This window comes from Haemorhous mexicanus, chromosome 5, assembly GCF_027477595.1.
Source record: "Haemorhous mexicanus isolate bHaeMex1 chromosome 5, bHaeMex1.pri, whole genome shotgun sequence".
Classification (NCBI taxonomy): domain Eukaryota; kingdom Metazoa; phylum Chordata; class Aves; order Passeriformes; family Fringillidae; genus Haemorhous; species Haemorhous mexicanus.
Genome location: NC_082345.1, coordinates 55,127,918 through 55,143,294, shown reverse-complemented (window position 1 = coordinate 55,143,294; position 15,377 = coordinate 55,127,918). Strand labels below are relative to the sequence as shown.

Genomic DNA, 15,377 nt, shown 5'->3' with positions numbered 1-15,377 from the left:
AAAATGGCTTGACATGTATTTAGGGATATGCACACAGCAGTGCCTAACTGATTACACACTCCCGTAAGCCCAGAAACACCATGCGGTTTCCACAGTTGCACCTCACCTACCTGTGTGAGAATGTTTGAGAAAAGGAAAAACTCTGCTTGTCTTGTTTGTGTTTTTTGAATGACTGTCACGGACATTTTTCAAAGGAAAAATAGCACAACACCTTCTCAAACTGCTTTATGGGAAAAATATTAAACTTTTAAACTAGTTGGGCATACTTCATATAAAAGTTCTACAAAATGGCAACTTGTAGGGGCGATGGAGAATCCTTAAGGGATTCTTATAATTTTACGGAGTTACTGCATCCAAATTCGGCAGCTGTCACCTGGATGAAAAACAAACCAGAGAAACAAGAAGAGAGAACTATGAAGTTTATCTGACTGTACAAATGCGAGAAAGAAAACCCTACACAAATGTCCAAAGCAGGAAAGAAATTTGTGGAGACGCTTCTGATGCTATTCCACTGCGGGATGATGTGTGAGCACCATCTCCTCCGCTCAGCCTGCTGCTTCGTTTGGCGCTCTCCCGGGGGAGCAGGCGCCTCTTTCTCCCCGTCCGTGGCCTCTGCCCCTGCAGCAAGGTGCCCTCGCTGCTCCTGTGCCGTCCCGGTGCCGACGGCTTCCCCCACCTCCTCCCAGCCACTCTCCGCTCCCAGCGCCCGCGGTTCGCGCCGGGGCGAGACTCCCGGTACCAGAGCAGGGCGCTTGGCTCGCCTGTCCCTTCGCTCGGTCCCGCTGGCACCCGCGGCCCGAGGAGGGCAGCCAGACACTGAGACCGGGGCGCGCCGCTGAGCTGGGAACAGCAGGCGGCGGGATGCAACCCCAGGAGAGCCAGGAGAGCTCGGGGGCCGGCGGGGAGCACAGGACCGGACCGGACCCGCCCCTCGGCCCGGCCCGGCCCGGCCCCACACCCGCCCCTCACCCCGGCCGCCCCGGCGGGCGGTGCCTCGGCCCCGCGGCGCCGCCGGGCGGCGCTTGCGCACTGCGGCCGCCGCGGCGCTCGCCCGCCTCTCCGGCGCGCCCCGAGAGCCGCGGCGGAGCCGGTCCGAGCCCGGCGAGCCGCACCGGGCTGAGCGGGGCCGGAGCCGCGGGGAGCCGGCAGCAGGAGCAGAGCCCGCCGTACACCAGCCCCCGCCTATGCGGGGGCCGTGGCTGCCGCCCCGCTTCACCTGGTGCCCGCACGACTCGGGAGGCGAGAGCAGCCCCGAGGGGTCCGTCCCGGGGCTTGCCTGCCCGGCACCAGCCGCATCTTTGGCGCCCTGGCCGTTCTCGCCGTCCCCTGCCCCCGTGCGAGTGCTTGGGCGTGCAGTGATCGATCCCGGCAAGAGTTTTGCAAAGCTCTGAAACACCTTAAGCTGCGCGCAACAACCTGTGTTCTCCGAGGTGCTGGAGATGAGGAGTTAGTGTTCGCGACGGCTCGGCGAGGGGAGGTGTCTTCCTAAAGGGACCTTTCCTGACCCGTAGAGCCACTGGGTGCCCGCGGCGGCGGGAGGACGCAAATGGGCAGCACGAGACCGGTGCGGCTGCTGGCGAGGAGGCAGCGGTCCCGGGAAAGGGCGGAGCGCCGAGGGGGGGTTCTCCCGGCGCTGCACTTGCTACATTAACTCGGCGCGTCGGAGACGGCGACACAACTTTCCGGGTCTGCCCCGGGCGTCGGCGACAAGAGGCTCCTCGCCGCTCCGCTCGTCGCGCCCCAGCGGCGGCCGCTGCCCGCGGCGGACCCCGGCGGCAGCGGTGTCGTGGCTGCTCCTGACCCGGCTGGCCGGGCAGGCTATCCCCGGGAACCGGGTGGGCATGTCTCCCGCTCCCAGCCCCGCCGAGCGAGGCGGCCGCCGGGTCTGAAGGAGAGCGGGTGAGCCCCGCCGCCTCCCGGCCATGCGGCCCCTCTGCGCTCCGCTCGCCCTGCTCTGCCAGGTGCTGGGTGCGTGGGCTGCCTGCGCCCTGGTCCCGGACCCCGTCGCAGCCTCTGGGCCGCCGGCGCCCCCGCAGCGCGCCCGCTCGCCGCCGGCCCCGCCGCCCCTCGCCCCGGGCCAGCGAGCGGCCGCGACGCTCCCGGGGCGCGGAACCCTCCCTGGCGGGGCCGACGCCGCACCCGGCGGAGCGACGGGGCCGGGCGGCAGCTGCGCGCCACGCGGGGCCCCGGGGACCGGGCGACGGCGGGCGCGGAGCAGCGAGCCCGGAGCCGGCGCGGCGGCGAGGAGGGGCGGGGCGGGCGGCCCCCGCTGGCTGCCCCTGAACGGCTCGGCCGGCGGCGAGGGCAGCGCCGGGGGCCGCGGGAACGCCACGGGGCGCCGCGCCCGGCTCCGCAACCCCTTCTACCCGCTGACCGAGGAGTCGTACGGCGCCTACGCCGTCATGTGCCTCTCCGTGGTGATCTTCGGCATCGGCATCATGGGCAACATGGCAGTGATGTGCATCGTCTGCCACAACTACTACATGCGGAGCATCTCCAACTCCCTGCTGGCCAACCTGGCCTTCTGGGACTTCCTCATCGTCTTCTTCTGCCTGCCGCTGGTTATCTTCCAGGAGCTCACCAAGAAGTGGCTTCTAGAAGACTTCTCTTGCAAAATTGTCCCGTACATTGAGGTAACGTCCCTGGGAGGTGGGGATACGCGGACCCCGAGCTCCTCTCCCCGCCGCAAGCCTTAGCCGTGTGCGGGGCCGGCGCTACTCGCTGTCATTGCTGCCGGCCCGGGGGCGTCCCGGTGCCCTTTGGTTCGCGTTTCCTGCGTGCTCTTGCGACGGAGCGGGGCCCCGCACCGTGTCCAGCGGCACCAGAATTTCTGTGGCTCCCGCTGGGTGCGTCCGGCGCTTCCTGCCACTCGCACGACTTCTGCCAAACTTTCCTTGTTCCCTGTGACCCTGAAAACTAAGTGATCCTATCAGAATTAGATTTCAAGTTTTCTGCTTTGCTTATTTCAGTAAAGTGAAGATGAGTCAGAAAAGCGGATGAAGGGCTTGAGGGGATCGTTTGTAAGAAGGTGATTGTAAAAATAGGATCATCCCATCAAGGGAATGTCTGGGCTCTTAACTTATATTTCAGCGTTCAAATCTCACGTTTATTTAGCTGCTGGGGGTTTTTTGTTTCTTTGTTTTGTTGCTGTGATGTGGGTTTTTTGGTGGGTTTTTTTGGTTTTGTTTTTTTTTTTCTTTTGAAAGAAACCAGCTCCGTTTAAACTGCAGCTTCTTGGCAGCTGTTCAGCGGCTCTGTCAAAGAAGCTCTCTGACAGCTGGCCGCAGTCCTGCCGGCAGTGCTCAGGTTGTCCGCTTTATTTATTTACTGGAACTGAACACTGAGGCATGCTGCTACCGTGGTAGCCTGGAGTTCTGGCTGGCTCTCCTGTATTCCCAAAACCTTATGTGCAACATTATTCTGTAACTGAGAGCTGAAGAAACAACTGGTGGTTCTCTTATCCTAAGAACGAGCTATTAGAAAAAAAAAACCCAGACAAACCAAAAAGCAATCCCCTATCCCCCTCCCAAAAAACCCTCAAATACTCAACTTGTTATTAATATAGAGAGTGTCATTTTCAGCAGCACAGTAGTACACAGTAACGCAGAATTAACTATCAAATGATACTACGGTATTTTCAAGTATTAAGGAATATGTGTGACCTGTGTAGCCATAAAATTGCAGCTGCTTCTTTCATTGGTTTAGTTTATTACTGATGGTATTGGACAAAGGGTGGAGCTGTGTTGTGCTTAGTTGAATTCTAGGCCACCTGCATTTAAAAAACTCAGAGTACACTTAAGCGATTTTCATCTAAGAAGACATGATGCAGTAAATATGTACTTATTGAGAAACTGATAGTGCTTGAATCCTTTAAAATTACTGAAATGGATTCTGGGGCTGCTGTGTTAACCTGGAAAAGTAAGTAGCCAGTAAGGAAGTAGCAGTGTTTTAAAAGTAACCATTTCATTTTAAGTAGATACTGTAGTTTGTGTTTCGAGGGCTTTCTTGTGACATTTCATGCTTCCTAACCCTTTTTTGGTGCATCCACATGCAAAGTTGAAATAGACCAGTAGTTTAGATGATTTGTGTGGCCACACAGTTCCTTAAAATTAGTTGCTTATGCTTTGCAGCTTTGGGCACTAAAGAGTTTTTAAAACTGAAAGTCGTTTAGCTGAAATGCAGTTGCTGAAATTCAAAGCTGTAATCCTGAAAAATATTTAGCTGCTGCTATCCGCCATTATAATTTAATGTTACCTTATTTTTTCACTTTAAAGTTCTGTGGCTGTCTAGAGTTGGTCTTATTCAAGAACTGGCACCAGTCCAGTCAGGTGAATCGGTGGCTGTGTTAGGCTTAATTATCACTGGTGTCTAAAAGTAAAGCATTTTCCTTGTCCTTGAGGAAGTATAATAACTTTGTTCTAAACTTAAGTTCTTAAGAGCTTTAGTTCTTAGTTACAAATATAAAGAGGTCTAGCCTTAGGGTTCTGTGTTGCTCCCAGAATTGTATATTTTTTCTTCAGTGGTCATTAAATATAATACTCATGTATGTAAAGTATCTCATTGCCTTGAGAGGAGTAAGTAAAAGGCTGGATTTCTCTCTCTGTAAACTGTGGCAATGAGTGGCAGATACTGAACACTAGTGGATAATGACTCTCCACAGTTCACCTGGAGCCTGGAACGAAGGACACTGTCCTATAGATCAGGATTTGACCCTGCTGAGGCAGAGAAGGCAGCTAGAGCAAAGGTTCACTGCTTTCCAAGTGTTGATCTAACCTCAGAGGCATTACACAGTGACACTGACACCACCAGGAGCAATGCAGATGTGTAGCATGTCATGAAATCCATCACATGTGCAGCTGCTGCTCCTTGCTCTGTCAAGGATTGTTTACAGCAGTACATTCATCTGACAGCTGAACAACACTCTCTTTTCCTTTGTAACTCACCTGGGCAGGCCCATCTTTTTCTCACATGGAGGGAAAGGGTGAAGTCTTCTTGCCTCCTTGAGAGGAAAGCTTTGACAGCTATCTTCAGGAGAAGTTTCCAGACCTTTGTGGAATACAAATGGAATCATCTTCCTGAAGATGGACACATTTTAACCTCCTGTCTGTATTTTCTATAAGTTTGCACAGTATTTAGTTCTTTTAAGAGTCTCTTGGTTCCATTTTTTCATCTCTTTATTTTGGGGGGAAGGTTTGCATATGCTGTTTAGAGAGAGAGAGCTATGTGTCTCACCTGGGTTTGTAGATCCAGAAATATCTCGAGTATCAAAACCCGTTATTGGCCTGAGTCTCCTGTCATACCAGCTTTTACTCTCAGAACTAGAGAACAGGGGATGGCTGATTATCCACAGCAAGTGATGCAGTGATCACAACATTTTAATATAATTCAAGCATGCTTTGTGTTGTTTGAAGGTTTCAAATGATCCCAGGGAAATACCTTGGGTTCTTAGTTCAGCCTCTTGTGGCCAATTGGTTTTTATTTGTGCTGTTTTATGGATATTGTATAGAATTCCAACAAAGCATCTGCTGCTAGTGATAACACATATGCACACACAGTCTGGGGAAAATGCTCTATGATATCTTTCTGCACATTTGTATAGGTAAAGACTGAGCTTCCAGCAGTGGAATGTCTTCACAAATTTAATTTAAAGGGCAGTTTTCCCATACTTAATAAAGATCGTGTATGACAAGTACATTAAGCAGTGATTTCAGCTATATATTGTATTACAGTATGGCCACCTGCAACTGCTAGTTTTGAGTGTACTGAAAAGGAGTTGAGAAGGGAATTTGAACAACTGATGCAGCTACTCTGCCTGTAAGGATGTGTGGAGATGCGCTTCTCCTTTGCCCTTTTAATACTCTGCCACTTTTCTGCACGGTTCAGAAGTCTAGGTTTTGGCATGCCTGTCTGAAGTGTTTACTTGCACACTGCTTGTATTGTCTTTCATATACTTTTGTCAGTATTACTCAGAATCAGGAGACATGAGGTAAATGACAATAGAAAGACAATGAATTTGGCTAATTCCTGCTGATGTGGAATTCTTTTGGTTTTGTTCAAACCGCTCAGTCTTTTGAGCTTTTGAATATAGTTCCAGTTTCCCTACTTACAGATTAATTCTAGGCCCTAATAGAAAGCAATATAAATGTAGACAAAATCTGTACTGTTACTGTGCTTTTAAATATTTTACAACTCTTAGTCATGTGAAGTTATTTTTTTTCTTTATTTTATTTTAATGCTGAAAGCCAGTAATGAAGAGATTAAATAAGTAGTTTAAGGCCCAGAGCAACTTACACAAGATGACAAATGGATTCTGTCAGGTAGGACTGGAAACCTTCTTTCAGGCTTAAGATGGAACGTTGCTTGAGTTGTGTGCATTTTGCTCTTGGAGGTTACACAAGAAGCTTTCTTTGAGGGGGTTGCATTCTATGTCAACAGATTGAATCAAGCTACTTATGGCCAAGTAAGAGTTTAGAATTGAGGAATGGTCTAGCATGAGGGTTTGCAGAGGCTGATTTACCATCCTGTGCAGTCCAGCACAGAGCAGAAGTTGCTGAGGCCAGTGATTGGTACACAGCCCTGAATTCAGTGCTAGTAAGCATGAGGCCCTCTGCCTTTCCCAGACACCTTACAAAGAACAGGACAAAGTTTGTAGTGTCCTCATCTGGACCATATCATGCGTACAAGACTGGCGTGATTCTGGAGCAGGCTGACAGTAAAAGCCTTTGAAATCTGATGCCCAAACTCTGAATGTGCTTTTGGCAATGACTTTGTGGCATCACTCCTGTTTCTTGTGGGCAAGTTCCAGCTCAGGAAGGCTATCACAATTAGTGTTCTTAGTGGAAAGCATAAGGATTGATTTGGACTGAAATACGAATTACTCTCTTTCCTTGGAGCTGATCCTCCAGGGCAATTTGAGGTGAGGCTTTTTCCCATTTCTCTTTACTTGACAGAGGTAAGCAAGAAGCACAGAGAAAGCTGCTGTTCTCTGCCTGTTCCAAAGCTGGGAGAAGAGATCCTTATTTTAAGTTTCACTTTAGGGAAGCAAATACATTTTTAATGGGAGTTTATAAAAGCTGTGTATTATCCGTCTTTTCTGTGTCTTTTGATGTGCGGCATTTTCTTTATGTCTCTTCTTTGACTCTAGTCAGAGCTGTGCTCCTGAACCTCCAGTGACTCCTCTGGGTCACAGACAAAGACACTCAGAGATATTTGCAGTTTCAAGGCTTCATCATGAGAGTTTTCTAGGGCAATGGCTTGATGTATCTTACTGAGCAGAATATCTTCGGTGCTTATCACACAATAATTATTTGAAGCTGAAGTGTTCATATATCTCTGCCCTTTAGGTATTAATGGCACGATGATGATAGCTGCCATGTTGGTTGTTCTGTCAGTCTTTCTTCTGCAAATCCTGTCCTTAGGATCCTGTAAGTTTTTGCTTTTTGGCTAAACTTTTCCTGTGGCATTTCAGCATGGAAATGAATTTGTGTCAGAGTAGGTTTAAAATTGGGTCAGAAATATTTGAGTTACATGTGTGTGGAGAGGAAAAGGCAGCATCTGTGATCTCAGCCCTATTGACTCTGCTCTGAACACTAGCATGTATTTCTCCATATGACAGGATTTTTCCTGCAGAAAGAGGAAGAGGTAGATTTCTATCTGTAGTTCCTTATTGCTGCCAGTAAGAACTAGTGTAGTAGTCCCTTGTGTAGTGTGATAAGAACTTGACCCTCAGTGGAGAGTGATACAGAAAAAAGAAAAATAAATAAATGTACCTATTTGGTAGCATGGTAGATTGCAAACAGGAAAATGAACAAAAATGAAATCCTTTTGTGTTTTGAGATATTTCCAAGCCCCTGGATAAGCATGTGGTGTACTAGTGAGTATTTCCAGTGCCCTGATAGTCTGTTGGCTTTTGCTTCCAGCAAAACTCAAGAGCAGCACATGGAAGTGGATTCTGATTCTAAGCAGTATATCTTGTGATATACAGAAGTATAAGATATTACGAGGAAGTATCACATAAAGCCTGTGTGCTTTGTGACTCCTGGGTGTGAATGTTGATGGTACTTCAAAGGAAACAACATTGTTGCACCTGTTATTCCATGTGTGTAGGATCATCTCCCTGATAGTAGATTTCAGAATTATCGTCTTACTCTTTCAGATAGGTGGTGTAGATTTTTACTTGGAATGCATGAGGTAATTGCTGATGTCAGAGCTGTACACTGGCCCCAGATCTTGGTCACTGAATTATTCTTGCCACACCACAGTAGTGTTTTCACCGTGAGACTCTTCCCTGTTTTAATGCTTAAAGCCAATCATGTTTAATAGCACATCTTGTGAGAAATACAGATATCTTTTTCTTTTCTAATGATGACTGTTTTTCTTGGTTTTGTTTTGGGAGATTTTTTGGGGAGTGGAGTGGGACTGTTTTATTAAAAGAACAGAAATCTAGATAAATATTACATTATTGTTTGCAATGAGTTGATCTTTTATTTTGCAGTAGTCTGTTCTTATTGCTGGAGTCTGTACTGTAAGTGTAGAGTAGCACAAAAAAAAGTATTGCAGTCTGTGCTAAATTTATTTATTTATCTTAGGGAAAACTGACAAATCTACAGGAGTCCCCCTGGTATGTTGCATTAACATGTTCAAAAGCTATGAAGTTTAATGTGTATGTGGAACAGCCATCAGAAAATTATAAACTATAATGGCTTGAGGAATAAAAAGTCATTTATATGATATAACAGGAATGGATATACAGAGTCTACGGGGTGTCACTGATAGCTCAGAGGTGGCTTGGATACTAGTCACCAACCTCTTCTGTAGTTCAGTTCTGCCATTGCAATGGGAAAATGTTTTGTATACCCGTCTTGTCTTGTAACAGAGGAAGAGTGCCATGAAGTTTTAAGAAATTCTTTGCTATCAACATAAAATATATTCTGTCTTAGAAACTTCAGCTTCAGCTGGTAGAAGGGTCTGCTTCTTATAACACCTTTATTTTAACTTCTTCAGTATAAGTTTAGTCTACACTGTTTCCATCACTTCTCCATCAGAGTGGTCACTGCCATTTCTAGCCTGGAGTTGCTCGGAGCGGCTTGATTTCCATTCTGTTACATTCACTATCTTTTGGCTTAAGTAACTTTCGTATCTCATAATACATTTTTTTGTAGGTGGCAGCAATATCACTGCTTGTTCTTTGTCTTACTGGGTGGAATGACCCAACCTCTCTTTTATATTCGCTTACAGAATTTGGTCTTTGTTGGACTTTTCACCCAAGTCACCTTCTCTGATTTTGTTTCTGATTTTCATTACTTTTGACTAGAAATTAGTGGGACAAAATTGAGTTTTATTCCCACAGCCATAACTCACTGTAATACATCTACACTGCTCTGCTGGTTATCCAGAGTCTCTGCTCCTGGAAGCCTGGGCCAAGAGCTGTGGGACCACAGCCAGGAGGAAAAGTAGGGCAGGCCAGGAAAGGCCTGGGAACACTTTTGTAATTGTTTAAGTTTGTGAAAGGGAAACCAGTATATTGGAAAAGTGGACAGGAGAACAGCAATTATGCTGAGCATTTCATGAGTTTGCTACTGTTCTCTGTGGCCTCAGTTCCCCAAATTAGTTTTGACACTGTTGACTAACAGATGGTGAGCTAATGACCAAAGGTTTATGCAGTGTCTGAAGGAGCATCACAGTGCCCATTAACTCTGTTTTTTAAAGAGCAACAGCATTTAAAGAGATTCTTTTGTAACAATAATGTCTTCTTCTGTCTGTGTGTACTGTAGCTAGCAATCCCTTCAACAACAGTTTTCTGCCCAAGTGGTGTGGGTATCTCCTCAAAGCAGAGGTTCCTTCACCACTTGCTCAGAGCAGATTGATGGTCATTCAGTTGGAAATTTGGGGACTTTCCTGATTTCATGTAGTAAGAGAAAGTTGTAAAACTATGTGTTCCTGAATGTCTAGAGGCTGCAGGAGAATCTTCAGTGGACAATAGGGAAATAAACCAGACAACTAAGTGATGATCAAAAACTACTGAGCTTGAGTTGCCCTTACCTTGCCTCATTTCCTGCCAGGTTGGTGGAATTAAGATTGGAAAGGCATATCAGACACTCAGCTGTTGGAAGAAGAGCACCATTAAACTCCATGCAGCCTTGCACCACTTTGCGATTTGTTAATTTGTGCTTTACCTTCTCCCTGTCAAATTAATGATCTTAATTCTGTAGTTGCTTCAAGACAATATAATGCCTGAAAGGAAAACTTCTCCAATTTTTTCACACTTTCAGCTTAACTCTAATTATTAGTATGATTGGTATGAAGAAACACACCTAGACTGAAATTGTATGAAGATGCAGAATGCATGTGCCAGTTCTCACCCATAGGTTTTGAGCAGCACCCATTGATTTTGCTGGCTATTACTCATAGTCTGCTGTGTGGAGTAAGTAATCCAATCCTTGAATTGCTCTACTGCATTTAAGCAAGTCAGCTGGAGTGAATCCATGATCATCTGCTTGAGTGTTTTATTTGGTTTTTGCAAGCTTTTCCATGGCACCACTAACTCTGCTAATCTACAGAAAATCGGAGACTGTTGCTTGTTCCAGGGAAACACTGGCTTTGTTTAGCTTGTTTCATCAGTAAATCCATGGGAGGGTTTTCAAAGCCGCCTTCCAGTATTCCTAGTTGCTTCCTCTTGCTCTATTTCCCTGTTTGAAGCCTCCAAGTTGTTGGTCAGTTAATGTGACAGGAGCCCCGTAGGTTATGTTTCTTCATGGCAGACGTGTCTTCTTTCATTAGCCGAGCCCTAACAGCTGCAGAGTTTAACGTCTGGGCCGCTGTGTAGCAGTCTGTTTGCAGTGAAATGCTGAAGCAGTACAAGTGTCTGCCTTGGCGTGGGGGCAGGCCAGAGCTGGAAGGGAACATCTTAATGTACAGAGGCTCAGGGTTTTTTCTGTTTTGCTGATTTTTATTTCAATCCCTAGTCATCTCCAGATCTTAGTTATTTTCCTGTCTCTTATAATTGTAGCAAGCTGAGTCCTGACCCTTTTGTTATTCATGTTGCATGTTAAGGCTAAAGGTTTTGCTGAGAGATTTGAAGACTGCGCACACATTTAAATATTTTGGAAACAAAGTTGCTCATCTTGAATTAAAAAATCTGACTCTGAGATGTGATACACGAAAATCATATTTCATTACTGAAGTTTATCACTGTGCATTAGGATTTCCCTGTAACTATTTTTCTTTAAATGTTTTTTATTCTTTTGCCGTATTTACCAAGCTTTTTTTGAATCTTGTCAGACAATTAAACTTTCAAATCAATGGTTGCCTATTAAAAATGTTTACAGTAGTGCCTTGTCATTATTAAATATTTCTGCAAGTTAATTAGTAAGAGATTGCATCTTTCTTATTCCATCTTTTAGGAAGCTGCTTCAAAGAATTCTCCAACCAAGCCAACATCTTGCAGTTGTAATTCCAAGTGCCTTATATTTTTCAGTGATAGTCAATTTTAGAAATCTGATACGGCCATTAAATATTGAAGGCCAAAATTAATGATACATTTATATAATTGTGCTGTCTATCTTTGAAGAACTTCTTTCAGAGATATGTAAACAGTGTTATTTCAATATTATGGTGGAAATCAGAAAGTGTTTCTTAAAGTCTGCCTATATGAAATCAAAATTTGATGTGCAATGCTATATTTAAATAAGCAAAATTATAGTGAACTGCCTAATATTACTTTATATTTCCCAGTTAATTGCAGAGATTTGGTTCATTCATTATAAAAGTAAGCATTCTTTCCATTTATTAGCAACATTATTTTAGGGTTTTTTTCCTTCACAACACATCAACAATTTTTCAGCATAACACGTGTATGCAAATGCAAGAAAATAAGTGAATTAAAATTCAACAGGACACTTAGTCTTTCTCCAATTGAAGTTAATGGGAGTTCTGCTTTAAATTTGAACTGAAGTTGAATTTATTGCTAATAGAATTAGGCCAAAATGTATATGGTCTTCTTGCAAATTTATTTTAGGAAATTAAATTATAAACAGGATAAAATGGTAGGAAATGATGTTTCATGACAGCACAAGATTTCTGTTCATGCATAGAATAATGATCATTAAAGCTAGAGAACATAAGCATCGCTCTGTACTTCTTCCTCACAGTACCTAATTGATAGTTCTCTCCAATCCATCTTCAAATCATTTAAAGAAAGAAACTTCTTCCGTTTCTCCTGGCCTACAGTACACTCTCCCACAGAATGTTTCCTGTGAAATTAAGCCTGGGTTTTCCTTGAATTTTTTCTAAATGAAATATTGACTATTGGTTATATAGAGCCTAACCACTGTAGTGAAGATTAGTTTTGCACAGGTTCTAGGAGTCTGAGGATTTCAAATACAGTTTCTTTGAACTCATGGAGGGGGATGACTTTATGTGCCTACATCTCATCAAAATTTTACTTAAAAGCCTAAATCCACAAAAATAGTTGTTGGATCCCATTCAATTCAGTAGCTGCCTCATGCCCAGGGTTTTGTAGATATGGAAGGTTTAATGTTTTGATCCCCTGCATACATGGTGAACTTGTTAGGTGGTCATAACTTCTGCTGAAGGGACACTTTCCTATCTCCCACTTTGACTTAAAATTCCAACCCTTGTGGTGGAGCCAATCTTTCTGGAAAACACCTCTTAGAAAGAAGTGGGGAGAGGAAACAGTTTAGTTTTAAATTTTAGTCAATTCCTATGTATTTTTTTTCCACTCAATGTTGCACAGATACTTTTTGGACCTCCAGGGGAGGTTGGCACCAAGCTGGAATAAGAATTTGTAGGCGAAAAAATAGAAGCATGTACTCTTTTTGGAATGCTGGATGGTAGCTAAGTGCTGTCTGTGATGCTTCTTTTGATGGTGCTCAGCACCATGGTGCTCAACTGCTTCTCTTCCTCCCCCCATCCCCCTTTTTATTTCCTCATTTTCTTTTCCCTTTTCTCCCCCACATTTTTTTTTTACCCTCCCCCAGACAGCACCTGTATTAACCTGTGCTGCCTTTCCTCCTTCCCAGGTGGCCTCTCTGGGCGTCACCACGTTCACGCTGTGCGCTCTCTGCATTGACCGCTTCCGAGCCGCCACCAACGTGCAGATGTACTACGAGATGATCGAGAACTGCGCCTCCACCACGGCCAAGCTGGCCGTCATCTGGGTGGGCGCGCTGCTGCTGGCCCTGCCCGAGGTGGTGCTGCGCCAGCTGGCCACCGAGGAGCCCGAGTACAGCGGCAGCCCCCCGGGAGAGCGCTGCGTGGTGAAGATCTCCACGGCCCTGCCCGACACCATCTACGTGCTGGCTCTCACCTACGATGGGGCGCGGCTCTGGTGGTACTTCGGCTGCTACTTCTGTTTGCCTACCCTGTTCACTATTACCTGCTCCCTGGTGACAGCGAGGAAAATCAGGAGGGCAGAAAAAGCCTGCACGAGGGGGAACAAGCGACAGATTCAGCTGGAAAGTCAGATGAACTGCACAGTGGTGGCTTTGACCATTTTATATGGATTTTGCATCATTCCTGAAAACATTTGCAACATTGTGACTGCCTACATGTCCACAGGGGTCTCTCGACAGACTATGGACCTCCTCCATCTCATTAGTCAGTTCCTTTTGTTCTTTAAGTCCTGTGTTACCCCAGTTCTCCTGTTCTGTCTCTGTAAACCTTTCAGCCGGGCCTTTATGGAGTGTTGCTGTTGCTGCTGTGATGAATGCATCCAGAAGTCTTCCACGGTGACGAGTGATGACAATGACAATGAGTACACCACAGAACTGGAGCTCTCCCCATTCAGTACCATTCGTCGCGAAATGTCGACTTTTGCTTCCGTGGGGACTCACTGTTAATTGACCTTAGGACTCTATTTCCTGCTTCTTTTTCCTTTTTCTTTTTTTTTTTTTTTTACTTCGTATTTTTCTTCTTGAAGCAAAATGCAGGAAAAAAAAATCACTGTTAAAAACTTCTCTTGAAACCAATCTGTATTAACAGTCATGCTTTGGAAAATAATTTCTTTGGTTATTGAAAGAAAAGAGAGAGAGAAGGAGAGCCAGCACTCAGTTTTACATCATGAGATTTTGTATGGTGCTAGGATTTCATTGGTTGAGGAGGAGGATCCATATCAATTTATTTAATTCTGTAGTATTTTTTTGATAATCACTGTAAAATGTTTATATAGACATTGTGGGCTTTGCAAGGTGTTTTCATGTAAAAGACGTGGTGGAAAGTATTTGAAGGTAGTTTTAATCAAATTACTGTACCCTATTTTGAGAGGACTGGGGCTTCAGAGAATTTATAAAGTAGCATAAAAATAAATGAGGTTTTTATTCTTTAACTTGATTGTCAATCTACATTTAACAAAGACACCTATGAGTAGTATTAAATTCCTTTAATAAGTAAAAAAAAACTTTGCATATCATAATTTAGGTGGCCATATTTAATTAACACTTGAGTACTTACACTTGGAGGATATAATTAGAGTGTTTAAGGAAGATGATTATAATGGTATTAGATTTATAGGAGTGGGTTTTTTAATGTTATATTATGAAGGTTCAATGTGCCTCATTGAAAATTTTCTTCTTAACCTGCAGGTATGCAAAATCTTGAGTTATTTTATACTTCTTACAAAGAAACACTCACTTTATCACTGAATTTTGTCTTGTGTGATTTCAAAATCAAGATTCTTTCCAGGATGCTATTGGTTTAAGTTTATTTCCTCTGTCTCTGTATATATAGCTCCTACTGGCTTCAGTGAGAAGCTTCATTGCAGAGAAAGGCATTTTTGTGCCAGAGGTTTGCTGACAATAAATGTGAGGGACTGAAACATGCGGAGAGTGAATTCCTTCTATTTTAAAAGGTATAAACACACTTGGACACTTGGGGCTTGACCTAGAGCCCATGGCAGTCAATGGAGAGGTTTCCATCAATTTCAGAGAGCTTTGAATCAGACTGGCATCTCCTATTTGTTCTGGGATGTGTAGCATGAATATTAATCACAGGGGCTCTGTGTGCTGGTTCAGAACCATGCTGCTCTCAGAGACTGCTATTCACTAGCAGCTCACAGCCCTGAAGCTGGTTTTGAGAGCCACTGTATGTTTTGCTGATGGCTTCTTGCTGTCCACAGAGTTGTTAAAATGAGGAGGGTTTGTCAACACTGCCAGCAACAGTGTGATGGAGTAAAATCCAAAGTTGTTATAAGCAAGCCAGGCTGGAGACTGCAAAGTGCCTATCCTTACCAGCAGAGCTTATATCCCCATTCTTGGCTGAAGCAGACATTCTGTTCTTGGCAGGCAAGCTGGCTTGTATTTATACTGGGCAGCAGGCTGAAGTGTAGACACAGGCTGAGGAACTGAATTTTTTATAGATAG

General features: G+C 45.0%; 1 protein-coding gene across 1 annotated transcript; it reads left to right on the top strand.

Moving 5' to 3' along the window:
* Nucleotides 1–1,083: 1,083 nt before the first annotated feature.
* GPR37 (G protein-coupled receptor 37) lies at nucleotides 1,084–14,833 on the top strand. Its single transcript, XM_059847218.1, has 2 exons — nucleotides 1,084–2,633; nucleotides 13,041–14,833. Exons 1-2 carry the CDS (start codon nucleotides 1,923–1,925, stop codon nucleotides 13,857–13,859), a joined length of 1,530 nt encoding a protein of 509 aa, XP_059703201.1. The 5' UTR covers nucleotides 1,084–1,922; the 3' UTR covers nucleotides 13,860–14,833.
* Nucleotides 14,834–15,377: the final 544 nt, after the last annotated feature.